The sequence below is a fragment of the Salmo trutta genome, chromosome 14, assembly GCF_901001165.1.
Source record: "Salmo trutta chromosome 14, fSalTru1.1, whole genome shotgun sequence".
NCBI classification, from domain to species: Eukaryota; Metazoa; Chordata; class Actinopteri; order Salmoniformes; family Salmonidae; genus Salmo; species Salmo trutta.
The window spans coordinates 23,555,272-23,579,246 of record NC_042970.1 but is presented as its reverse complement, the minus strand read 5'-3'; the positions used below and the strand labels follow the sequence as shown (position 1 = coordinate 23,579,246).

The following is a 23,975-nucleotide window of genomic DNA, read 5'->3' as shown; positions in this document are numbered from 1 at the left end:
GTTCACACCCCTGTTGAGCATTTAGAAGCTTTAAAGTAAATTTCCCGCAATTCTACACATTTTGCATGAGGCAGATATATATTTTTTGCTATTTTAAAGCGTATTTTCTGCAATTCGGCTAATTTTTCCATCTCTTATGTGTTTTTATATGATACCAGGGGTCGAAGCCCGACCGATTCAAATGTTTTATTAAATAAAATAAACAAATTGTTGGGGCACTGTTTGTAGTATTGACCTCGTTCTGGGTCCAGATCCAGACCGCAGTCCACCAGTTGAGTATGGGGTCCCTAGGGTATCCCTTATTGGGACCATGGTTAGGTCATTGGTGCTGGTTGCCTGGGTTCAAGACCCGCTACGGGAGACACACTACTCTCACATTCTTAACAATATACTGTATGTTAATGTAATTATTTGGCAACAGTTACAACACCCCTAACTGATCTATTTAAATTGGTTTCTCATTGAACGATGGGAATCTGTAGGATTAGCCCTTGAGCATAAATTATTACCACATGTCCACTACCTCTCATAAAAATATCAGTATTTATTAATTCTATATAGTTGAGCATCGCTCCATCGTCTTCTTGTAGTCAAAGTGTGTCAAATATGTTTGTGTGTGTGTGTGTGTGCGTGTCCATAATCTTGTCAACAGAAAGCACTGTAAATGGATCAGTGGTTCACCAATCGGTCTTTGATGGGCTCGGAAACAGTAGCAAGGCATGGTGTGTAATGAAAACATTTCTTTTTTTGGAGAATGTTTCTTTGGGACCATCAAGTGACACACAGAAATATTACTGCAGCGTTCCCATGAAAAGTGTGTAGAACATTTTTTATCTATTATTCTAAGAACATGGCAACCATGTTCTGTGTATGTTTGGTGGGACATTAATGGAACATTTTCCTGGCCCTCAGAAAACTGGACACAGGAATATTCTTGCAACATTCCCATGCGTGTCTAGACCATTAATATTGGATATTCGGAGAACATGGCAACCACGTTCTGGGTAAATTTTGTTAGACATTTAGGGAATGCTCTCCTAACACTAATGGCAAAACATGCTAAATAGGTTTTCAGGAGTAAAATCTGGGTAAATAGGTTTTACTGGGTAAAATCTGGGTAACATTACAAACACGTTCTCTCTCCTAAATGTAATGCTCTGGGCATATATATCTCTATGGTGTATTTATTATATTTATATAAAATATAATTTTAATGTGAAAAGAACATATAGATGAATAGCATATAGCTTTTCTCTTTCCTGTGTTTTGTAGGATACATTTAATGTATGAAAATGTATTTGAAAATACAATGCAATAATCTAGCCATTGATTGGGGAAAACAATCAATTAGTACCAGTAACTCACATTTACCTATTTGCGGAACCTTGTGGGCTATGTCAAAATGAGACAATAAATTGATCATCCATTTTTGAAAGGTTGCTTTGATATTTTATTTTCCTTTCTCTTTACCCAAAATAATTTTATTGGCTTGCTCTCTCTTGCGATTGGCTGTCGTCTGTTTCCGGGGCTCACAGTCGTGACGTTTCACGGTCTGCTTTGAGACGATTTTGGCTAGAAGGGATTCAGCTTTTATCAAGTTAACGTCAAAAGTTGAAATGTTTTGCATTTTAGCTAACCCTTCCCATAACATAATTATCCTACGTTAATTATCATAACATGCTGCGTAAATGATCTTAACCTGTTCGTACGAAAAGTCAAATCTAACAAAAGCTGTATCCCTTCTAGCCTTAACCGCTTTGAGTTTGTAGACCAGTTTGAGAAAGACTGGGGGAGAATGGCTGCCAGTGGAGGTTAGCGTTTCTTGATTGTTTGTGTTGACGATTCAAACTTATTTAACGCATTTTAAAGTTCCATAATTCATACTGAAGGATATATAACCGAGATTACACTCTGACAAAAGTCATAGACAATGACTTCTCTTTGTTTTAGCTACAAGTGAAGCTGTAAGCGAATGGCTTCTTTAAAAAGTGTGCTAGCTAGTTAGCATTGCTATAACCTTAGCTAACTCGATCAGATAGATGGCTAGCTAGTACAGCCGAGTCTGTAAACAATTGCATGTCTTTGTATGCAAATGACAGTCGTGGCTAATACTGTCAACCTGTTCGTAGCTATCTTAGCTTTTATTAATAGTTGTCAAAGTGTGTAGTTAGGTAGTTGACTAGTTAATATCTACCGCTACTATAGTTATCCAACAGAAAAGTAGGTATGTCCAGCTAGCTAGTTAGCTACAGTACTTAACGTACCCACGTCTCATCCTGACGAAAACTTAATGGTGGTTGGCCAGTTTACTTGGATAGCCAGCTAACTGGCTAGCTCCATTTCAACATCATGAGCACAATATCCTTAACGATCAAATTAGATTCGTGACTATCCGTTAGGTGGTTTTAGTGACCGTTTTGACTGGTTTAAGGGCTAAAAGATTGCTTTCTAGCTACTTTAGCCGGCTAATAATGCCGCGGATGACTTGCTCTGGTGCTATGCAACTGAGTTTCTAATCCGCAGAGCTAGCTAGCTTGTTGTGAAAGCCTCGTTGTTTTAGACGGGTCTTTGTTCTGTCATTAAGTTAACTCGAGCACACAAGTTGAACTGGGTGGGGGATTTCCATGGTACACTGGTAACGTTAGCGCTACAAACAAGACATCTCAAGTATCGAAAAGTAATTTTAGTTCAGTAATAGATTCATGCTACTAATCTCCACGTGTTGTAGCTAGAGTATTTGTTCTCCACTCTGTAAAGTACACTTGACTCAGTTGTTGTGCTGCATATAGCTAGCTAATGATGCCACTAACGTTAAGTAATATTATTTAGTACCAACATAATTTAAAAATCTGTAGCCTTTTGTTTGTGACTCTCGTATGTCAGTATTGTTTAATCCGTCATTTTTAAAAGGCATGTTGTCTCTTTCATGTTTGTTCCATAGACGTAGGCAAGCTGTTACAAGTACAGAATGTGACTCCTGCAAACACAGCCTACAGTGGGGTTGATGCCGTTCATGCCTGTAACATCCTCCAGCAGCTCAAAGCCTTGTATGATGAAGCACAGCTCACAGACATTGTCGTTGAGGTGGACCATGGCAAGACATTTCCGTGTCATCGAAATGTCCTTGCAGCAATCAGCCCTTACTTTAGGTAGGTCAGATATGTGTGAGGTGTTTGCTTGCTTCTAGTCCTTTACATTTGGGATATCACTGAGTTGAGGGAAATGTATTAGCTATGCTGAGTTTTTGAAGGGTCAAACTTATATATGATAACAAATTCCGCAACTAGCCTGAGTGCCAGTTTGTTTACGCCATCATGCCAACTCTAACTTATTGTCAAGTCAATGACAGCAATGGAGTAGGCAAGAGCCCAAACACATCTGGGACCAGAATAAGCTGCAAAAACCGTTCAAGCTTTAATGCATTTTCTGTTTCCTCTTCTTCCTATCAGGTCCATGTTCACCAGTGGCCTTACAGAGAGCAGCCAGAGGGAGGTGCGGCTCATCGGGGTTGAGTCTGAGTCCATGCACCTGGTCCTGGACTACGCCTATACGTCCAGAGTCATACTGTCCGAGTCCAATGTCCAGGCCCTGTTCACGGCAGCCAGCATCTTCCAGATCCCAGCCCTGCAGGACCAGTGTGCCCTGTTCATGATCAGCCGCCTGGACCCCCAGAACTGCACCGGGGTCTACATGTTCGCAGACGCCTACGGCCACCAGTTGCTGAGGGAGCGCTCCCAGGACTACATACGCAAGAAGGTGGGTTTTATTCTAAGAACAAGCTGTTCTGTTCAACATTTTACATTTTAGTCATTTAGCAGACGCTCTTATCCAGAGCGACTTACAGTAGTGAATGCATACATTTCATGTATTTTTTATTTTATTTTTTTTGACTGGGCCCCCCGTGGGAATCGAACCCACAACCCTGGCGTTGTACACACCATGCTGACCTTGCAAACACCATGCTCTACCAACTGAGCCATGCTCTATCAACTGTTATGCTTCACTTTACTCGCCTTTTGGGAAGGATTAATCTATGGATTTGTTGTTAACCTCTCTAGGGTATGTGGGACGAAATCGTCCCACCTACTCAACAGCCAGTGGAATCCCGTGGCGCGTTATTCAAATACCTTAGAAATGCTATTACTTCAATTTCTCAAACATATGACTATTTTACACCATTTTAAAGACAAGACTCTCGTTAATCTAACCACACTGTCCAATTTCAAAAAGGCTTTACAACGAAAGCAAAACATTAGATTATGTCAGCAGAGTACCCAGCCAGAAATAATCAGACACCCATTTTTCAAGCTAGCATATAATGTCACATAAACCCAAACCACAGCTAAATGCAGCACTAACCTTTGATGATCTTCATCAGATGACACTCTTAGGACATTATGTTATACAATACATGCATGTTTTGTTCAATCAAGTTCATATTTATATCAAAAACCAGCTTTTTACATTAGCATGTGACGTTCAGAACTAGCATACCCACCGCAAACTTCCGGTGAATTTACTAAATTACTCACGATAAACGTTCACAAAAAACATAATTATTTTAAGAATTATAGATACAGAACTCCTTTATGCAATCGCTATGTCCGATTTTAAAATAGCTTTTCGGCAAAAGCACATTTTGCAATATTCTGAGTAGATAGCCCAGCCATCACGGGCTAGCTATTTTGACACCCACCAAGTTTGGCCCTCACCAAACTCCGATTTACTATTAGAAAAATTTGATTACCTTTGCTGTTCTTCGTCAGAATGCACTCCCAGGACTTCTACTTCAATAACAAATGTTGGTTTGGTTCAAAATAATCCATAGTTATGTTCAAATATCCTCTGTTTTTGTTCGTGCGTTCAAGACACTATCCGAAGGGTGACGAAGGGTGATGCGCCCGACGCGTTTCGTGATAAAACATTTCTAAATATTCCATTACCGTACTTCGAAGCATGTCAACCGCTGTTTAAAATCAATTTTTATGCGATTTTTCTCGTAAAAAAGCGATAATAATCCGACCGGGAAACCCTGTTTTCGTTCAAAGACGAAAAAATAAAAACATGGTGTCGCCTCGTGCACGCGCCCCAGTCTCATTGTTCTCTGATCGACCACTATCCAAATGCGCTACTGTTTTTCAGCCAGGGCCTGCAAAGGCATCATTCAGCTTTTAGTGTCACGTTACAGCAGAGATCCTCAGTTTTCAATAAAGAGAGTGTAGAAGCCCAAGAAATGGTCAGAGAGGGCACTTCCTGTAAGGAATCTTCTCAGGTTTTTGCCTGCCATATGAGTTTTGTTATACTCACAGACACCATTAAAACAGTTTTAGAAACTTTAGGGTGTTTTCTATCCAAAGCAAATAATTATATGCATATTCTAGTTTATGGGTAGTAGTAATAACCAGATTAAATCGGGTACGTTTTTTATCCGGCCGTGCAAATACTGCCCCCTACCCTAGAGGTTAATATGGCCTTATAACTACAGCAATGTGAGACCACATTGAAGTACATATGGTAGATGACACACTAAATAAGATTTAGATAAGTATCCCCAGGTCTGCGTCTGTTAGTTGAGCATGCTGTGACAGATGAAATGTAACATGCAGTGTTGTGCTGTGTTGTAGTTCCTGTGTGTGGCACGGGAGCAGGAGTTCCTCCAGCTCACCAAGGAGCAGCTGGTGAGCATCCTGAACAACGATGACCTGAATGTGGAGAAGGAAGAGCATGTGTATGAGAGCATTGTGCGCTGGTTGGAGCACGACAGCCCTCGCAGAGAGACCCACCTGGCTGAGGTGTTTTCTCAATGCATCCGACTGCCCCTCCTGGATGACTCTTTCCTCAGCCGCATCCCGGCCCCTTTCGCCTGCGCCCTCTCTCTGTCCAGGGAACCTGCCGAAGCCAAGGCACGTCTCAACGGCTGCTCTCAGCGCCTGGGCATGACTGCCTCCGAGATGGTCATCTGCTTTGACGCGGCACACAAACACTCAGGGAAGAAGCAGACCGTGCCTTGCCTGGACACTGCTGCTGGGAAGGTGTTCAAGCTCTGCAAGCCCCCCAATGACCTGCGGGAGGTGGGCATCCTGGTGTCATCGGAGAATGACATCTTCATCGCTGGGGGCTACCGCCCTAGCAACAGTGAGGTGTCCATCGACCACCGGGCGGAGAGCGACTTCTGGCAATACGAGCATGCAGGGAACCGTTGGCTGGCGCGTTCGCCCATGCTGCGGGCCCGGATCGGCTGCAGGCTGGTCCACTGCTGTGGGAAGCTGTACGCCCTGGGGGGCCGTGTGTATGAAGGGGACGGAAGGAACGCACTGAAGTCAGTGGAATGCTACGATGCCAGGGATAACTGCTGGACTGCCGTCAGCCCCATGCCTGTCGCCATGGAGTTCCACAGCGCTGTGGAGTACAGAGACCACATCTACATCCTCCAAGGTGAGTCGGGATAGTGGAGCGACTATGGGACCTTGAAATGCAGTGGGAAAAAGATTCAGGAGAGGTATTTTATTTTTCCAAGTAAGTTGACTGAGAACACGTTCTCATTTACAGCAACGACCTCGGGAATAGTTACAGGGGAGATAAATGAGCCAATTGGAAGCTGGGGATGATTAGGTAGCCATGATGGTATGAGAGCCAGATTGGGAATTTAGCCGGGACACCAGGGTTACCATCCCTGCTCTTACGATAAGTGCCATGGGATCTTTAGTTTCCACAGAGAGTCAGGACACCTGTTTTAATGTCCCATCCGAAAGACGGCACCCTACACAATGTCCCCAATCACTGCCCTGGGGCATTGGGATCTTTTTTTAGACCAGATAAGAGTGCCTCCTACTGGCCCTCCAACACCACTTCCAGCAGCATCTGGTCGCCCATCCAGGGACCAACCATGCTTAGCTTCAGAGGTAAGTCAGCCTTGGGATGCAGGGTGGTATGCTGCTGGCAGGTGTAGGAGACTAAATAAAGCTACAGTTCATTCTTTCTTTTTTCAAAATGTGTCTTAACACTGGTGCTTCTTTTCTCTGTTTAACAGGTGAGTACTTCTTCTGTTTTGACCCTCGCAAGGACTACTGGGGCCACCTGTCCCCCATGAGTGTACCCCGGAGCCAGGGTCTGGTTGCCTTACACAAGAACTGCATCTATTACATCGCTGGCATCTGCAGGAACCACCAGCGCACCTTCACCATGGAGGTCTACGACATCGAGCAGAACACCTGGGCCCGCAAGAGGGACCTTCCCTTCGACCAGGCCACCAGCCCCTACATCAAGGCCCTGCTCCTTCAGGGCAAGCTGCACCTGTTTGTCCGAGCCACACAGGTCATGGTGGAGGAACACGTGTTCCGTACTAGCAGGAAGAACTCCCTCTACCAGTACGACGACGAGGCGGATGCGTGGACCAAAGTCTACGAGACGCCTGACCGCCTCTGGGACCTGGGCCGCCATTTTGAATGTGTGGTGGCCAAACTGTATCCGCAGTGTCTTCAGAAAGTGCTCTGAGAGGGCCTTGGGGAATGGGTGGCAGGTAGCCTAGCAGTTAGAACATTGGGCCAGTAACCGAAAGGTTGCTGGTTCAAATACCCGAGCCGACAAGGTGAAAAATCTCTGTGCCCTTGAGCAAGGCACTTAACCTTAATTTGCTCCAGCGGCGCTGTACTGATAAGGCTGACCCTGTAAAACATCACATTTCACTAGACCTATCTGGTGTATGTGACAAACATTTATTGGGTTGAACCCCTCCGGGAGGAGGGAGCGTGAGGTCCTGCTTGTCTTGTGCCTGATGCTGTCCTGTTTTGCACCACAAGGGCAGTCAAGAGTTTAGTCTTAAAGCATTAAAATATAAGGTTTAACACGATCAAATGGGGTGCTTTCAAAAGATTGCAGTATTTTTTATTTTTTTCTTCCACTCAGCACCAAATACCCAAACTGATTCTTGTTTTACAGTCCAATGAATTATAAGTGCAATTATTATGTTTGCTTGTTGTTGAGCCATTTTGTTCCATTTAATCTTAAAAGCATATATAGGTTCAAATTTTTACAATTGATTGACATGCAGTTGATTGATCAGATGAAGTACCCTCTAGTTATGGAACCGTGGCATGTTAGCATAAAGTGAAAATTATATATATAAATAATTTAAATTGTGTATATATATATTCATACGGGTAAGATGAGCAGTGTTGCTCATTGGTAGGTTGTTAGTTCAGATGGAGGGTTTTTTCTGTCTGACTTTTGTATTGATTTGAATGCTGATTGCTCCCTACAGCAAGTTTGTCTTTGTGGAAGTGTGTATTAGTTGTGTATGAAGTGTGCTAGTGATTTAGATAAATGTAGTATTATTGCCGTGTGTGATCGGTATGATGCTACTTTATAAAACGCATACTTTGCTTTCAAGAGAAGGCCTAAGTTGTCAACCAATGTGCTAATCGGCTTCGTTGCAGTTGGATTTATACTTTTTGAATTCGTAGACTAATGCAATGGACTCTCAGAGCTGGCATCCATTTTGTTGCAACGAGTTTCACATGCCAAGACAACTTGAGAGAAGTTAGACGATTCACTCTCCACATTGGAGAAACAAGCAGGGCGTCAGATGTGTGGTTGGCCAAGATAAGTGCGACATTTCGAACCAGGCAACAGTTTGCTTTGATAGCAACTTAACAGAAGTCAGATAAGGAATGAAGGGACATGGTTCGGGCTGATGCATTGATTTGGCCAAAGTGTGGGCAGCTCGCTGCAGAATAGTCTTTTCTGTAGCTTTTTTTTTTTCTTTCAGCATGTCTGGTATTGATTACAACCTGCTTTAAAAAAGTGTTTTGGTTAACCTACCTCTTAAATGCCAAAATGCATTTAAGAACTTGTTTTGGTTCATCTGAAAAGTTGATAAAGTTTCAAGTAGCTATAACTAAGGAAACTTTGCTACAATTAGGTAGGGCTGGGACGATACCAGTATCGCAATACTCGTTAGTATTGTGGCATGGAAACAAAACATGAAGCAGATTTAACTTCTTTAGGATAACAGTTCTAACGTTGGAAACAGACCTCATTATGTTATCCGGAGTCACCGTTATTTATTTTCCAAACTATAGCACAATATTTTACATGCAGCAGGTTTTTAAAGGGCCAAAGAGGGTGGTCTGCTTCGTGTTTTCATTTTTGCCATTGATAAAATATTGCAATGCTGGTATCGTTACAGCCCTACATTTAGGTTTACGCTAGTTGAAGTGCATTACATTTTGTTTTCAAGATTAATTTGGGTACTTACCTTTGCTCGTTGAAATGTTTCAATATTTGCCTGTGTGGCTGGCTGCTGTACAGTAGTTGTCTGAGGAGGAGTAAAGTAGAGATTGTAGGTGTGTAATTTAGTGCAGATCCCAAGGGGGATGTCATTGTGCCTATGGATGGGTGGGGGCATCCAGGTGGTCCTGTGTGTTTAGCCTGGCGAGGTAGTGTGTCAAGTCTTATTTATCATTGCACTGAATCACTCTTCAATGGTCCGTCACTGCAAACTTGACCAAGCAGCACCCACCTGGACAGAGCATTACCACAGAGTGCTTCTTTTATACATGAATCCATCTGTATGCTATGACATTGAGAAAAACTAACTATTGGTGCTGCTTTTTTGATCTTGTATATATTAAATGAGTAACAGCAATTGAGTGATGTTCCCTGTGGAACTGTAACAAATTCAATGACGTCAATTTCCTCATGCAGGTTCCTGTGTCATCTTTGCACTACATATGATCATTTATTTGATCTCATATTTAAAGCATTTCCCCAAAATATATCATCGACCACAAAGCAATCTTGGGAAATGCAGTTCTGTCTTCACAGAATTTGAAATGGAGAGTAGTATGAAAACGTTCTGTTTGTAGCTGTGGACATGAACTTTTGTAAAGAAAAATACTGCACATTATTTGGCACTGGTTTGATCTGGCCAGAGCAGTGCCCTCCATGGGTGAGGAAGGAGAAAAGGGGTTTCCCCAAATGCCTAAAAACTCAGTCACATGGGAACCAGGAATGGACAACTCAGGATTTCTATTGATAAACAGTACTGTATTTAAATGTCTTGTTTCATGTGTAATATACGTTTGCTGTACTTGCACAGTTTTTTACAACTTTTTTCTTTTATAACTTGAAAAGTAGAAATGTTATTTTCAATGGCTGTTTTTCCATTTTCTATGTTTAGTTATAGTAGAGCAATTCTGTTCTGTATCTCACACAAGATGAATCTGCTCATACATTTAAATATTCTCAGTAGTTTTGCTTTACCAAAACTTCACAATAAGCAGATCTGTAACTCCGATGTTACATTATCTCCAACACATCAGTTTTGTGAAATAGTTAGTGTACACCGAATCAGCCAGTCAATGTGCTTTCTGTGCAAAATATATAGTTGTCCTTGTGGCCATGCCCAAGCTCATTCAAGCCCTGTATGTATGCATCCTGCATGGATGGCTACTACCAGTGGAATCTTACTGCTTTTCTTTTTGTTTGCTGGTTTGTCTGTGTAGTTTGGGGAATAGTGGTGGTTGAGCTCAACTGTGAAATTCACATTGCACATAATTTGAGAATAAAATGACAAGTGAAACCATAGTGACTTTTTTTTATTGCCATATGATTATTTGGTGCTGAATGAATGTTTGCTAACCATTTATTCCCCTTGTAGCCTATACTCCATGTGTGTTATGCATATGTGTGTATATATTATATATGTTTGTGTATATGTATGTAGCTATTTTTGAAAGTAGGCTAACCTAGATCACATTCATGTAACATGTTATGAGACATGATACCATCACCAGTTAGTTACAAGGTTGCAACTTTTGTAACCAATAGACCTAGTTGACATCCCTGAGTAGCGACATTCTTGTGACCTTTTTAGTGAAAGATAAGACAATCAGAAATAGATTTGTGTTTGGCTAAAAGATAAACCGGCCAGAATTGATAGCCTAGGAGCCTAAAATGCTAATTCCTAGACTTTTGGGAGCAGAAGACAGTCACCGTTCTAATTCAATGAACCAATGGGGGCAAATGAGATACACATGCCTAAAGGCGACTGAAAAATCTAATCGATGTTTCAGAAACTTTGTGCGTGAACTGGGAGTTTAAGTTCTGCGCTATTCGTCGCCAAGGTAAGATCGTTTTATTTTTTGTCTTGCATCCAATGTATAATATTTTGACGCGCTTCAACTTTCTGTTGTGTGTATGTATTCCAAGTCGGATATCCACGTGTACAAACCACATTTGAGTGTTCGTTTGCTGAGGGTAGCACAGATCATCATTAGGCTACTTCTGAAATTACATTCTTAGAACCTAAACTAAAGTAACCTCGCTCGTTTACGTGCTGCGGTGTGCGTCTCATCAGGTAGACTGATGCAACTTCCATATCCCCCTGAGACACGAACAAAAACTAGTTTAGGATTTCATTCACATAACATAAGTGTTGGAGGTAAATAAAAAGTGAACAAATATTTTTTATATTTTATTGTAAGTGCAAAATTGGCCTCTTTAGTGGCCATTATGACGAATATATGACAAAATTAATATTTCAGTCAATGGGTACAGTAGTCAGTGGGTGTCCACTACAGAGGACTTTTCTTAATAAACTCGTATTTAGATCTTATTTAATGTAAAAACAATATTACACAGTCCTGACACCCTGAGTCAAACAATTGGTTTGGGTAAATAAAGTGATGATTTGATTGACTGCTCTCTGTGGTGATTCATCTGCTTTCTAAAAAAAAGGTACATTCAAGATGATGTTTTTGCTTTCATGAAACACTTAGATCATCATCCTCCTCCTCCCCTCTATCAACAGAAACATGTCCCCTGCACCAGCATCTATTCTGCGGGACACCCCTCCGGACGGGGGCTGGGGCTGGGCCGTGGTGTTTGGGGCCTTCATCTCTATCGGCTTCTCGTATGCCTTTCCCAAAGCCCTCACTGTCTTCTTCAAAGACATCCAGCTGATCTTCGGTGCCTCCTACAGCCAGATTGCATGGATTTCTTCCATCATGCTGGCAGCAATGTATGCTGGTGGTGAGTAGACATGATGTAGCCAAGCAGCTCTGAGTCAGCATTGAGTCAATTATGACCACAATGTACAGATTATGTATTAAGGGATGCATGGCTTGTATGGAGCGTTGCAGTTGCTTGTTTTTTCATCCCTAAAATGTAGGCTTATATCTTCCATGTGAGGACTCATTGTAATACCTGTAACTGATCAAGAGTAATGAGTACTGCTGTGTTCAAATGATTAGGAATGCCTAAAAAGTAAAGTCTTAGTGCAGTTGTCTCCTCTAAAATCATATCTATTATTCAGGGTTAATAACATCTGTTTGTAGTTTATTTAGTAAGTTTACTAGTTTAAGAAAATACTGTAGTAGGCTATTTAAGATAAAAGACAAGCAATTGTAAGTAACCTAACCTACTTAATCATGTTGATAGAATAAGCACCTTGTTGCCTCTTACTTTAGTATAATGATATTTGACAGCAACCTCTTTCATCTTGGAAACCTGTAAATATAATATATTGAGTAAAACTAACTGCTAAACCAGTGGCTGCGTCTTGCTGCCTATTGTTAGGCTTCATATGGAAGGGTTAGAAATGGGTTGTTCATGTGCTTTTGCATCTGACCAGAATTTGGATGTTTAAACAAACTCACTCTTTCACTTATCATTGGGGCCGTGCAGCGGCAGGTGATTCACCCTGGGGCACGTGCAGTAGGCCATCATGGAGTGATCCAGGTCACAACTGTCTGGACTGTCAGTTGCAAATGTTATTTTATTTAGTCTATCCTTGGTCTGTTTGCATGAACATTTGTATATTCATAATTGTCAGTCTGTGGCTCAAGTGTAAGGATGTTTTATAATGCACCTTCAATGACTCATTAGATGACACTGAGATATTATAATAGAATGATCCAGTTGAAGTTGGAGGTAAATCCATCAGTGGCTGAAGGTTAAAAGACGACAGGGCGCCTGACTCACCTGCATTCACCAGCATAGAGAATTCTGTGAAATATTTCCACGCACAGTGGCAGAGGCACATGTCTTTATCATATTGTCCTTGACTCGGCTTTTACAATGTCACCCAGTGGAAAACAGACAGGGGGAATATATCAGACATGGGTTCAGTACATTTGGTCCTCACAACAAGGCCCTATGGGACGAACGGGACAGCATTTCAGGGGACCTATGACTTAGGGAACCAGAGTGATAAAGTTCTAATGGGTGAGGAAATTGTGATGATGTCTGGGATGCCACCCCAAAGTGACACAGTCACTAGGAGGACAGAGTCTATATGTACACCTAGTCTCTATATCCACGCAGGGTTTGCTAGGCTGAATCAATCTGTTCAAGCAATAGCTAAGGTCACTGCAATAGCTAGGTCACTGCAATAGCTAAGGTCACTGCATGACATTTTTTTATGTAATAGCTAATCCAGAGATTTCTTCTGTATCTTGTAGATAGGTAAATATGAAAGTGTATCTTTTTATCTATAGATTCAGCTGTAGTAAAACAATTTTTTTAATGCTATAATGACTAAACATAGCATTTTACATTGATAAAAAAGGATACAAGACTAGATATGGAGAAAGAGTACCTCTGGAGGTGATCATAAGCAGATTTGATTAAAAAACAAAACAGAAATAAAATGAGGATGCTAGTTATTATTTGAACATGTGCAGTGTACAGCTGCTTTTATATGAAGTATAACACCAAGGTCATTGTCATAATGTCTAATTGACATGTGAAATGATTTGTTTTTTTCACATTTAGCTCGTCCTTTTGATGTGCATAAGTCCTGATCAATGTAGAACGATTTAAAATGTGTTTTTTAATGTGTGAAATCAATTTTGGACAATGGATTCAGCTGTATGCCAAAACTGTAATCTTCTTATTGTTTACTAGGAATTTTGAATGATCACCTGCCTTGCAGTATCATTCCAGCACGGACTAGAAAGGCAGCATGTTGAGATTTCAATATTCGTGTCAGCCTACATATTCTTTTGATTGATGCTCCCTCATTTTTTTTGTTAAATGAATTGAAGGAAATGATTTAGTGACTATTTAAATCCTCTGGTTTTAGCAGGGAACAGAAGTGGGTGTTAGGTTGTGTGATGCTAAAGGACTGTTGTACATATTCTCTGTGGCAGGGTTATGAATGAAGGATAAAGAGAGACAGAATATAGAAGGCTATTTAATGATATATCACACTTTTTTGTGGGAACATTATCAGGAGAAATGCAAATTAGGCACTGGTCTGCTTTACATATGTAGGTAAGATAACTATTTAGAACATCAGCTATCTATTCACGCCCGACATAAGTTACTTTGTGTGGATATTTGAACAGCAGTGCATTAGGGGTAACGTTAAGATCAAGGGTTAGGTTTCGGGAGGGATCTATCAGTCCGATGTCAACTGCCTATCCATTACCTCAATGCTGTATGAACCTAAGATGAACACTTTCTCTCCCCTTTTCATCTCTCCTCTCTCACTTTTTTCTTTGCAGGACCTATCAGCAGTATTCTGGTCAATCGCTATGGAAGCCGGCCTGTGGTCATAGCTGGTGGAGTGATGTGTGGCGTCGGTATGGTAACTGCTTCTTTTGGCAATACCATTACGCATTTGTACATATGCGTTGGAGTCATTGGAGGTATGGTACCCACTCACTCCATACATTTGATTGACATGGCTTGTTTTGTGATTGATGTGTATATTATGTGTGGGCCAACAGAAACAGAAATCACTTGTTTTTAATGCCATTAAAGTTGACTAATGAGAGATACTAATAGTTTCTGTAGGCCTAATCCATAAGCTTACTATATGCTCTAAATGTGAAAACCTAAGCAATTGAATTATTGGTTCTATTAAAGATACTGTAGTGGATTCATTATACATAAAACACAACTTTAGATATAGGCCCCTGAGAGTTTTCTTCAGGAAAGACATCTGGGACGATGGCTGGACTGGTTGGATGTTGTGTATGTGAAGTAAAGTGTGAGTGAACTAGTCTCCTGACTGGGTCTTAGACTTGTTTACCCCACCGCTAGACCAACCCTCTCCCATCTCTCAACCAGCCCTGGTGGTGCTCCTCTAGGGGTGCATATCCTCCCTGGGTGGCCCAGGTCTCACTGGCTTGGCTGGCAAGCAGTCTGTCTGGGCCCAGGGAGTCTCTCAGCCTCTGGGCTTGGGCCAGAGCACTGTGAGGACAGCGCAGGTGTAATTAAGACGGTGTCATTCCGGTTTCCAGAGAGCATGGTCTACCAGGACCCCTGTTCTTTCCCGTAGGCTCCAGTCCTGGTCCCCTCACGGGAGTCGCCGCCATCCTCCACCCAGCGAGACTCATTAGCCAGCACCAGACCCGCAGGCCTGGAAGATTAATAGAGGGAGGAGGTGGCTATAGCTATAGGGCCTTGTGTTGTGTTGTGCTCTCTCTGCATCCCCTCTGCCCTGGCCCGGTGAGATGCGCTAGCTAGGCTAACACACACATCCCTTTCTCACATACATCTTACCAGTCCGTTGAAAGCTGCCACAAACACCCGGTGAGTTTAGATGGTAGTTGAGATACAGAACCCCTTGTAAATGCAGCTGCCATTTAAATGGAAGTGATTTTCTTAGTTTGTACCCTCTAAAAGAGACAAATAATAAATACAATTAGTATTAATTTCTAATCAGTGTACTTTAATGAGCCTCCTAATTCGATCAAGTTGAGATGGCCATAATTGTTGACCACATCTTTAGACAATGGAGGTGAAAACTAATCAAAATCTGCGTTGGCATTATGCCATTTTAATCCAGGAAGAATGCATACCAAGAACTATTTTTTTTATCTGTGAATTTCGTAAAATAAGGCTTTGGAAATTGTGTAGCTCAGTGGGCATTAGTGTGGAATTGTGAGCAGCAGACATTTAGCAAATGTTAGAATGATGGAATGGGTCAGTCGAGGTCGCTACCTGAAGCTCTTCATCTTAAAGTGAAGACTCATTTAGAGAATAAGATGCTCATTTACAGGCTGAAATGCTACTAAATTGGATTTTTGGGAAAGGAGGTGGTAGTGAATGGACTACCCGGAGCCTGTAATTTATTGCCATTTAAATGGAGAAATCATTTCTGAAATTATTCCTGCTTTCCTTAATGAGATTTTAGTAGGCAATGTTCAATGAGATGGAACCTTAATGTGCACAAAGTAGAATTGGTCTTAATTTAATCCTGCAGTACCAGGCGTTTAAGTCAAGGTTTTAGCCTCTGAAAATGGAACTTGTGAACGTGACTGCTCTCCTCTCTTGTATTTCCCGCAGGATTTGGTCTCTCTTTTAACCTCCAGCCATCCGTCGCCATCATTGGGAAGTACTTCCAGGTCAAGAGGCCGTTAGCCAATGGGCTGGCCATGGCAGGAAGTCCAGTCCTCCTCTGTACCTTAGCACCTATCAACCAGTTCCTGTTTAACCAATTTGGCTGGAGGGGCAGTTTCTGCATCCTGGGAGCTCTGCTGCTCAACTGCTGTGTTGCTGGCTCTCTCATGAGGCCCATTGGTCCAAAGCCAACTGGAGACCAACTCACGCAGACAAACGGAACCCCAAAGAAACCTCCCACGGACCGGTCTGATGCCCAGGTGAATGGACACAACACACAGCTTGAGAAAGGCTGTTTGGACAACTTCAACAAGTTTCTGGACCTCTCGCTCTTCAAACACAGGGGCTTTCTGATCTACATCGTAGGGAACGCGGTGATGTTCTTTGGTTTCTTCGCCCCTGTAGTGTTCTTGTCCCCTTACGCCCTGAGCCATGGCTTCGACGAGTATTCCTCCGCCTTTCTCTTGTCCATCATGGGCTTCGTAGACATGTTTGCCAGGCCGTTGACAGGGCTGATGGCTAACACTAAGTGGATCAGGCCCAGGATACAGTACTTCTTCAGCTTTGCCATCATCTATAATGGTTTATGCCACCTGCTGTGTCCCTTGGCCAGTGGGTACGGGGGGCTGGCGGCCTACTCAGTGTTCTTTGGCATAGCGTTTGGCATGGTGTGTGCCCTGCTGTTTGAGACGCTCATGGACCTGGTGGGGCCTCAGCGGTTCTCCAGTGCAGTGGGACTGGCCACCATCATAGAGTGCTGCCCCGTGCTCCTGGGACCACCTATTGGAGGTAAGCCTTCACGCTGCACACAGCCCACAATCCCCCTCTCTCTCAAGTTAATACACAACCATACAGCTCTTAGACAACTAATGCTATGACACCTTTAGACAAACATACTCCCTATTGACAAAGGACAAGCACTATTTTCCCTTTAGTCAGCAAACACTCTCCCTCCATTTCCCCCAAGACCACCTCTCCATGGTTATTCAATACATGGCTGACAGTATCCCAGTGTTACGCATGCACTTGAGAGATCCTTTATTGTCAGAGTATAGGAAAAGTCCTACTTTAGAATAACTTCGGTAAATAAAGCAGAAAATGGATTTGGAGCAGAGAAAACCTGCCAGTCAGTTGTTCCCCTCTTTCTCACTCTGCTCCTCGGTCACGGCCGTGTGCTGCATGGTGCGGGAGTGGAGCCCAACTACTTTCCAGGGTGTCATTATTGTAAGACATTCCAGTAGAATTGGATTATCATCGGTGAGCAGGGTGGCCTGGAGCGCACGGCCTGCCCAGAGAAAAGCAGTAATTGGTCACGGTTATTTACTGTTGTAAATAAGCCGGGCCGCTCTGGCTTTCAGGGCACGCCCGCTAGAGGATTCGTCCTCCACACAAATGATGGAACATTTTTCGGAGCTAAGAAGCCGTAAGGGTAATCAAGGTCTCTCTGCGACTCTTTCTCTGTCTATTTTCCCATTCTCTCTTTACCGGGTCCCCTCGGTCTAGAATAGATCTACTGCAACTGGCTGCAAACACAAGCTTAGAGAGTTTCAGTTATTGGAGTTACAGAAAAGTTTGACCATTGCGATGTTACCAACTTCATTTGATTAGCTGTTAATACAAGTCAAATCATTGACCCCAAATCCTAATTAGCGTGCACAATCTGGTACACGTTACTATTAAAACGATAGCATAAATCTCTTTCAGAATCTAAGGTTTAAGATGAGAAAGGCCTTTCCCAATAATAGCTTACGACTGATGAAATGAACATCAGGAGTCATTGTGCAAGGTTATTCCAAGACGGCTCTTCTTTTTTGAAAACCACAAGCAGTGAGTTTTAGAGGACCTTTTTCCTTTCATGCTTTTTTGAGTGTGTAATCAAAAAGGTTATGTTTCCCGCCCATATTTCACTGAGATTACTAGGAATAGCACACATTTAGAAAACTCTGTCTCCTACAGCCCACTTTCATTTTGCTCTTATTTTGGCACAGAGGAGAACTAACAATGCTAACATTCTCTGCTCAGCCCAAGCTGTTAAATAACACATTTCCATGGAAGTGAACTTGCTTAGTCTTTGAACCACCTGTGGGCTTTCTCTGACAGAATACAAATGTTCTCCTCAGAGTGCTGCTAGAGCCCATCTCATTTCACAGTCTCTGAAATGGCAGACAGACACAAACGGTAGAGTGAAAAAGGAGGGAGAACGGGCTCTGTCAGAACACACTTCTCTTCTCCATACAAACTGGTTGTCTGTCTAGTCTGTCTGGTAGAAGTAGGATCACGTTTGTTGGCATTCCTATGCTTCTCTCTCCTCTGCAGAGTTTTAATGAGGTGTAAATGTATAGTCCTCCTGGTTGTTTTGTGCGACCCTGTTCTGAGGTGCTCATTTAATGGGGGTAAATAAGCGCCTCCCTGCACGTTGAGCGTTCTTCTCCAGAGGGCAGAGTCTCTACATTTCCCCTTACAAGTCTCCTCATTACAGCCAGCCTCGTCATGCCGCGCCGTGCCTCCGCCCAAACCTGGGGGTCAGCCTAATTAGGAGAAAGTGAGGTAATTGGTGTAATTAGCCTTTTGCTTTCGGTGTTTAATGAATCTCAGTTCAGACTTCACTCATTAGAGGCCCGTACCTGGACCATAATGAAGCTATGAATACATTTAAAAAAGAGGTGACGCTGCCAGATGGACTTAATTACCATTCAGCCAATCAAGGGTTGCCTTAATGAGGGTGATGGTCATCTGCACACACCCACAGGATAGAACGCCATTAATCAGACCATGTCCCTGTTGCTGCTTTGTACTGGACCACGGGCAAAGTGACCTCCACACACACACACACGCACAAACACACACAGAAACACATACACACACACACACACACACACACACACACACACACACACACACACACACACACACACACACACACACACACACACACACACACACACACACACACACACACACACAAACAGAGTGAGAGAGACAAACTCATGCCCTCATCATCAACTGAATTGAAAATTGACTCATTAAGACCTGTCTTTTAATTGGTTTACCGAACCTGAAAACTACACTTCTATTCAACAACCTAACTCTGTGTTTATGTATAGTGGGGTGTTGTGTTGATTGTCTCTCCCAGATGATTCAATAATGCCAGACTCAGTAATTGACCATTACTAACGGATGTTTGCAGGAAATGAGTCCATTACAGATAAACACCTCAATAAAAGTTTGAAATATAGAGAGCAATCAAAGGCCCTGTCTCATTGCACAAACAAGGGGACGTTACATAAGATACGTAAAAGGGATGTGGTTAAATCATGTAGTGTCGCTCTGCTGTGGCTGTTCGAGTGCTTGGGACTATAAGTTTCTTTCTGCATTTTCATAAAAAAATTGTTATTGACATAGCCTTGTTCTGTTTTATATTCTCTGACTATATAATTCATGTTGTTAGGTTTGAAACAATACAAGATAACATTTTGCCGACACCATTCAAACCAATGAGGGTTCGGAACTTTAAAGCCAATTGTCTCAGAATCCTCTTTTTACAGATAGAACCTTCTAGTCCCAAGCCCTCGTCTTATACTTTCTAAAGTTATTCATTGTGAATGAGTTAGTCAATGACCATCAACTGGGGATACAATAGCTTGGGAAAGTACACTGTTGTCACAGTTGATCTTCCCTTCATTAATCAATTTAGTGGTTCCTACAAACATCTGACTTGCATGATCCTGCAAATTGTTATACAGTATTCACAGACGGATGGACAGACAGATGATTAGATGCACACTGTGGAGGCTGAGTGAGTTGGGGAGGACTGCAGATCGATCCAGGGGGAGGTTCAAGAAGCTTATGGCTCCAATCTGATATAAACTCCATTTGTCACTTTTCCTCTGAAGCGGGCTAGATTTTGATCGTTTTCAGAATCGACATGGCCACACTCCTGATTTGTTCTGGTGCAGCAGCCCAAATTGCCTTCCCAGAGAGCCGTGGCAAGCAAGGTCAGGTGTAATGGCTCCATGTCATGTCTCCAGTAGGATCTTTTACTCTACAGAACAGAGTTTGAAAAGCACATCTAAACCATACCCATGTTACACCTCCTGATTCACCTCGTGGAGAGAGATGGGGAAAGGCTTACCTTAACCCAGAACAACTTGTTGATAGGAATATGCTATAAGCAGGGGGGATTTTGTGGGCATCTTGTCTAACTATCCTTCCTATAACTTAACTTTTTATCTGATGAGGGGAAAACTTTATGTAACCTTCAGTAACATCTCCCCTCTCCTCACCTTCAGGAGCCTTGGTGGACACCTTTGGTGACTACAAGTACCTGTACCTCATGTGTGGATCGGTGATGGTGTTCGCAGGACTCTTCCTCTTTGTTATGAATATCTACAACTACAGGATGTTGGAGCGTGAGAGGCGGCAGGAGGAGGGACAGGTAGAGGAGGGCTGTGAGAGCCAGGACCAGGAGATGGGGCTGAGGGAGAGGGGAGAGCCCTCCTCAGAGGAGCAAGGAGAGGCAGGGAAGGAGGCTAAGAAGCAACAAATCCCCTAGGGAGACGAATCAGAAACGGAAGAGACTAAATTAAGCCATGCATGATACCACTGTTTACAAGTACACTCTCATATATTGATGCCAGTATATCAGTATATAGGCCTACCCAATACTGTATATAGTCCACCCCCACACACATACACACACACATACACACACTACTACTAACCTTGGAGGGGGACACTCCTGAAGTTTTTCTCTTATGTTGTTTTTTCCCCATGTAGCAGTTTTTCCCCCATGCTGACAAAGGCTGTTTGGAAAGAAGTACTTCTGACTGTATGAGATCAAATAGCTGTGTAATCCTTTCTGGACCTTTATTAATTTATTTCAGCTGCCAGGTGTGCCACTCCCCGCTAGTATCGCAGTCCCAGCTAGTATCACATTTTTTGTGCTCAGTAAATTCTCCTGGCCCTAGGTATACCGTATAAGTTAAAACCAGCTAAAAATTATATTTACATTTATATTGAGTGTTATTCTGTGAATTTTGACAGTTAAATTCACATGTTATATCAATCATGAAACTGAACACACGTTTGCAGTTGAGATGTGTGTCACGTACATGCTGAGGATGTAATATTTCAGCCTTGAGGTAGTCATGAACATTTTACTCTTCCGCCTGTATTGATGTTCCAATGAGTGGATGAAGACTGCCACATGTTTTTACATGCACTGTTACAGACATAATGATGTCATTTTATATTCTTGTTCAGGATCCATTTATATTTGAATATGACCAAAATAAATGTCTGCTTTTACATTTTCACATATAGATCATAGAATGAGTGCACAAACAGTTTCAGCTGTTATGAAGTCTATGATGACAACCATGTAATTCATGTCTAGATAGGTTGTAGCTTTGCATTAGTGTTTTTTGAAAGATGTGTTTATTGTTATAAGATACTGATGGGAACTCACTTTTTTGAAGAACTGCATTTGAAGTAAATATGATTGTTGAGTAGAGTGCTCAGCAATAAATGACATCATTATCATTCAGTATTTGCATATAATTATTTCATAAAGAAATTATATCAATTACAATTCACCAGATGTGAATACCCTGTCATTCACCTGTGTCTACTCATGTAGCTATTGAAATGGGTAAGATTATTGTTTCTTGTAGTTTTACCACTACAATTCAGCTAAGACAAAACCATGTCTGTGTTCTATTTCTTCTCAGCATGTTTACATTGGGAGAGGAAAATGACAGTCAACATGGCACACGACATGGTGTCAAAGCCAGATTTACAATGCAGCCATGACTGTTTGTTTGTAGCTGGGTCCAATTTTTCACGCCAATTAGAACGCTGTGTAACAAGTTTGAAAATGTCAGCGCTAAGGGTGTGACTAGCTAATGAATCAAGGCCCCGATGTTCCAGGCTAGCGCTCTGAGCCGCATGCCGTCTGAAACACTCAACAAATCACTATGCCAATAAGTTAGAACACACACCAGCCCACTGAGCCCAGTCCAAGGTCCTGGGACATGACAAGGTGGTGGATGCCACAGAGACCGGGGGATGGTCGCTAAGTCTGAGGATCTTATTATTATTATAATATTTTATTTCACCCCGTTTCCTCCACCCTGTTGACCCCCTACCCAACCCCCATCTACACACTGTGTGTTCCCATAATGCCCCTTTATGCTTTTCCACAGGACTTTGAGGTCATGTTGACACAATCTGGTCTCAGAGCATTTCGTATTATGTTGTACATAAATCCGACACACTCCATTTAGTATGATTTGTTACGTTTCATATGGTATGTATACATTTGTGGATGTCCATCACCCATTTCATATGATATGTTATGAATTACCATTTGCAAAAGGTATGATATGTTACGGATTCTGGCTAGGTGGCTAACACTAGATAGCTGGCTAACGTTAGTTAGTCTAGGAGTTAAAGTTAAGTTTTGGAGTTAGGTTAATAAAGGGTTAAGGTTAAGGGAAGGGTTATTTAACATGCAAAGTAGCTAAAAAGTAGTAAGTAGTTGAAATGTTGCTAAAATGCTAAAGTTGTCCGTGATGAGATTTGAACTCGCAAACTTTGAGTTGCTAAACATTTGTTTATTCATTAAGTAACCATCTGTCTTATGTAACCATACCAAATGTAACATACAGTGCATGTGGAAAAGCCCTTGATTTTTTCCACATTTTGTTACCTTATTCTAAAATGGACTACATTGTTTTACCCCATGACAAAGCAAAACAGGTTTTTTGACATTTTTGCAAATGTATTAAAAATCTAAAACTGAAATATCACATTTACTTAAGTATTCAGACCCTTTACTCAGTACTTCATTGAAGCACCTTTGGCAGCGATTACAGCCTCAAGTCTTCTTGGGTATGACGCTACAAGCTTGACACACCTGTATTTGGGGGGCTCCCAAGTGGTGCAGCGGTCTAAGACTCTGCATCTCAGTGCTAGAGGCGTCACTACAGACACCCTGGTTTGGATCCAGATTCTACATTGTAGAATAATAGTGAAGAAGTCAAAACTATGAAATAACACATATGGAATCATGTAGAAACCAAAAAAGTGATACAAAAATTGAAATATATTTTATATTTGAGATTCCTGAAAGTAGCTTCGCTTTGCCTTGATGACAGCTTTGCACACTCTTGGCATTCTCTCAACCAGCTTCACCTGGAATGCTTTTCCAACAGTCTTGAAGGAGTTCCCACATATGCTGAGCCCTTGTTGACTGCTTTTCCTTAACTTTTACGGTCCAACTCATCCCAAACCATATCAATTGTGTTGAGGTCGGGTGATTGTGGAGGCCAGATCATCTGATGCAGCACTCTCCTTCTTGGTTAAATAGTCTTACACAGCCTGGAGGTGTGTTTTGGGTCCTGTTGAAAAACAAATGATAGTGCCACTAAGTGCAAATCAGATGGGATGGCGTATTGCTGCAGAATGCTGTGGTAGCCATGCTGATTAAGTGTGCCTGGAAGAAAAAAAAAATCACAGACAGTGTCACCAGCAAAGCACCCCAACATCATCACACCTCCTACTCCATGCTTCACGGTGAGAACCACACATGCGGCGATCATCCGTTCACCTAATCTACAACT

General features: G+C 42.2%; 2 protein-coding genes across 2 annotated transcripts; both read left to right on the top strand.

Moving 5' to 3' along the window:
* Nucleotides 1–1,421: 1,421 nt before the first annotated feature.
* Nucleotides 1,422–10,587, top strand: LOC115207653 (kelch repeat and BTB domain-containing protein 8). The gene is made up of 5 exons (XM_029774957.1): nucleotides 1,422–1,811; nucleotides 2,942–3,149; nucleotides 3,450–3,756; nucleotides 5,625–6,435; nucleotides 7,031–10,587. The coding sequence occupies exons 1-5, from the start codon at nucleotides 1,796–1,798 to the stop codon at nucleotides 7,492–7,494; spliced, it is 1,806 nt and encodes a 601-aa protein (XP_029630817.1). The 5' UTR covers nucleotides 1,422–1,795; the 3' UTR covers nucleotides 7,495–10,587.
* Nucleotides 10,588–11,716: 1,129 nt separating this feature from the next.
* LOC115207081 (monocarboxylate transporter 2-like) lies at nucleotides 11,717–21,027 on the top strand. Its single transcript, XM_029774081.1, has 4 exons — nucleotides 11,717–12,033; nucleotides 14,511–14,654; nucleotides 16,300–17,142; nucleotides 20,643–21,027. Exons 1-4 carry the CDS (start codon nucleotides 11,817–11,819, stop codon nucleotides 20,903–20,905), a joined length of 1,467 nt encoding a protein of 488 aa, XP_029629941.1. The 5' UTR covers nucleotides 11,717–11,816; the 3' UTR covers nucleotides 20,906–21,027.
* The last annotated feature ends 2,948 nt before the right edge of the window (nucleotides 21,028–23,975 follow it).

Excerpts from the sequence above, each read along its gene's own strand:
- LOC115207081 (XM_029774081.1), top strand. The coding sequence starts at position 11,817 with ATGTCCCCTGCACCAGCATCTATTCTGCGGGACACCCCTCCGGACGGG. Across the intron at positions 12,034-14,510 it reads GGCAGCAATGTATGCTGGTG|GACCTATCAGCAGTATTCTG; the intron begins GTGAGTAGACAT and ends TTTTCTTTGCAG. Across the intron at positions 17,143-20,642 it reads CCTGGGACCACCTATTGGAG|GAGCCTTGGTGGACACCTTT; the intron begins GTAAGCCTTCAC and ends CCTCACCTTCAG.
- LOC115207653 (XM_029774957.1), top strand. Across the intron at positions 3,150-3,449 it reads GCAATCAGCCCTTACTTTAG|GTCCATGTTCACCAGTGGCC; the intron begins GTAGGTCAGATA and ends TCTTCCTATCAG. Across the intron at positions 6,436-7,030 it reads CCACATCTACATCCTCCAAG|GTGAGTACTTCTTCTGTTTT; the intron begins GTGAGTCGGGAT and ends TCTGTTTAACAG.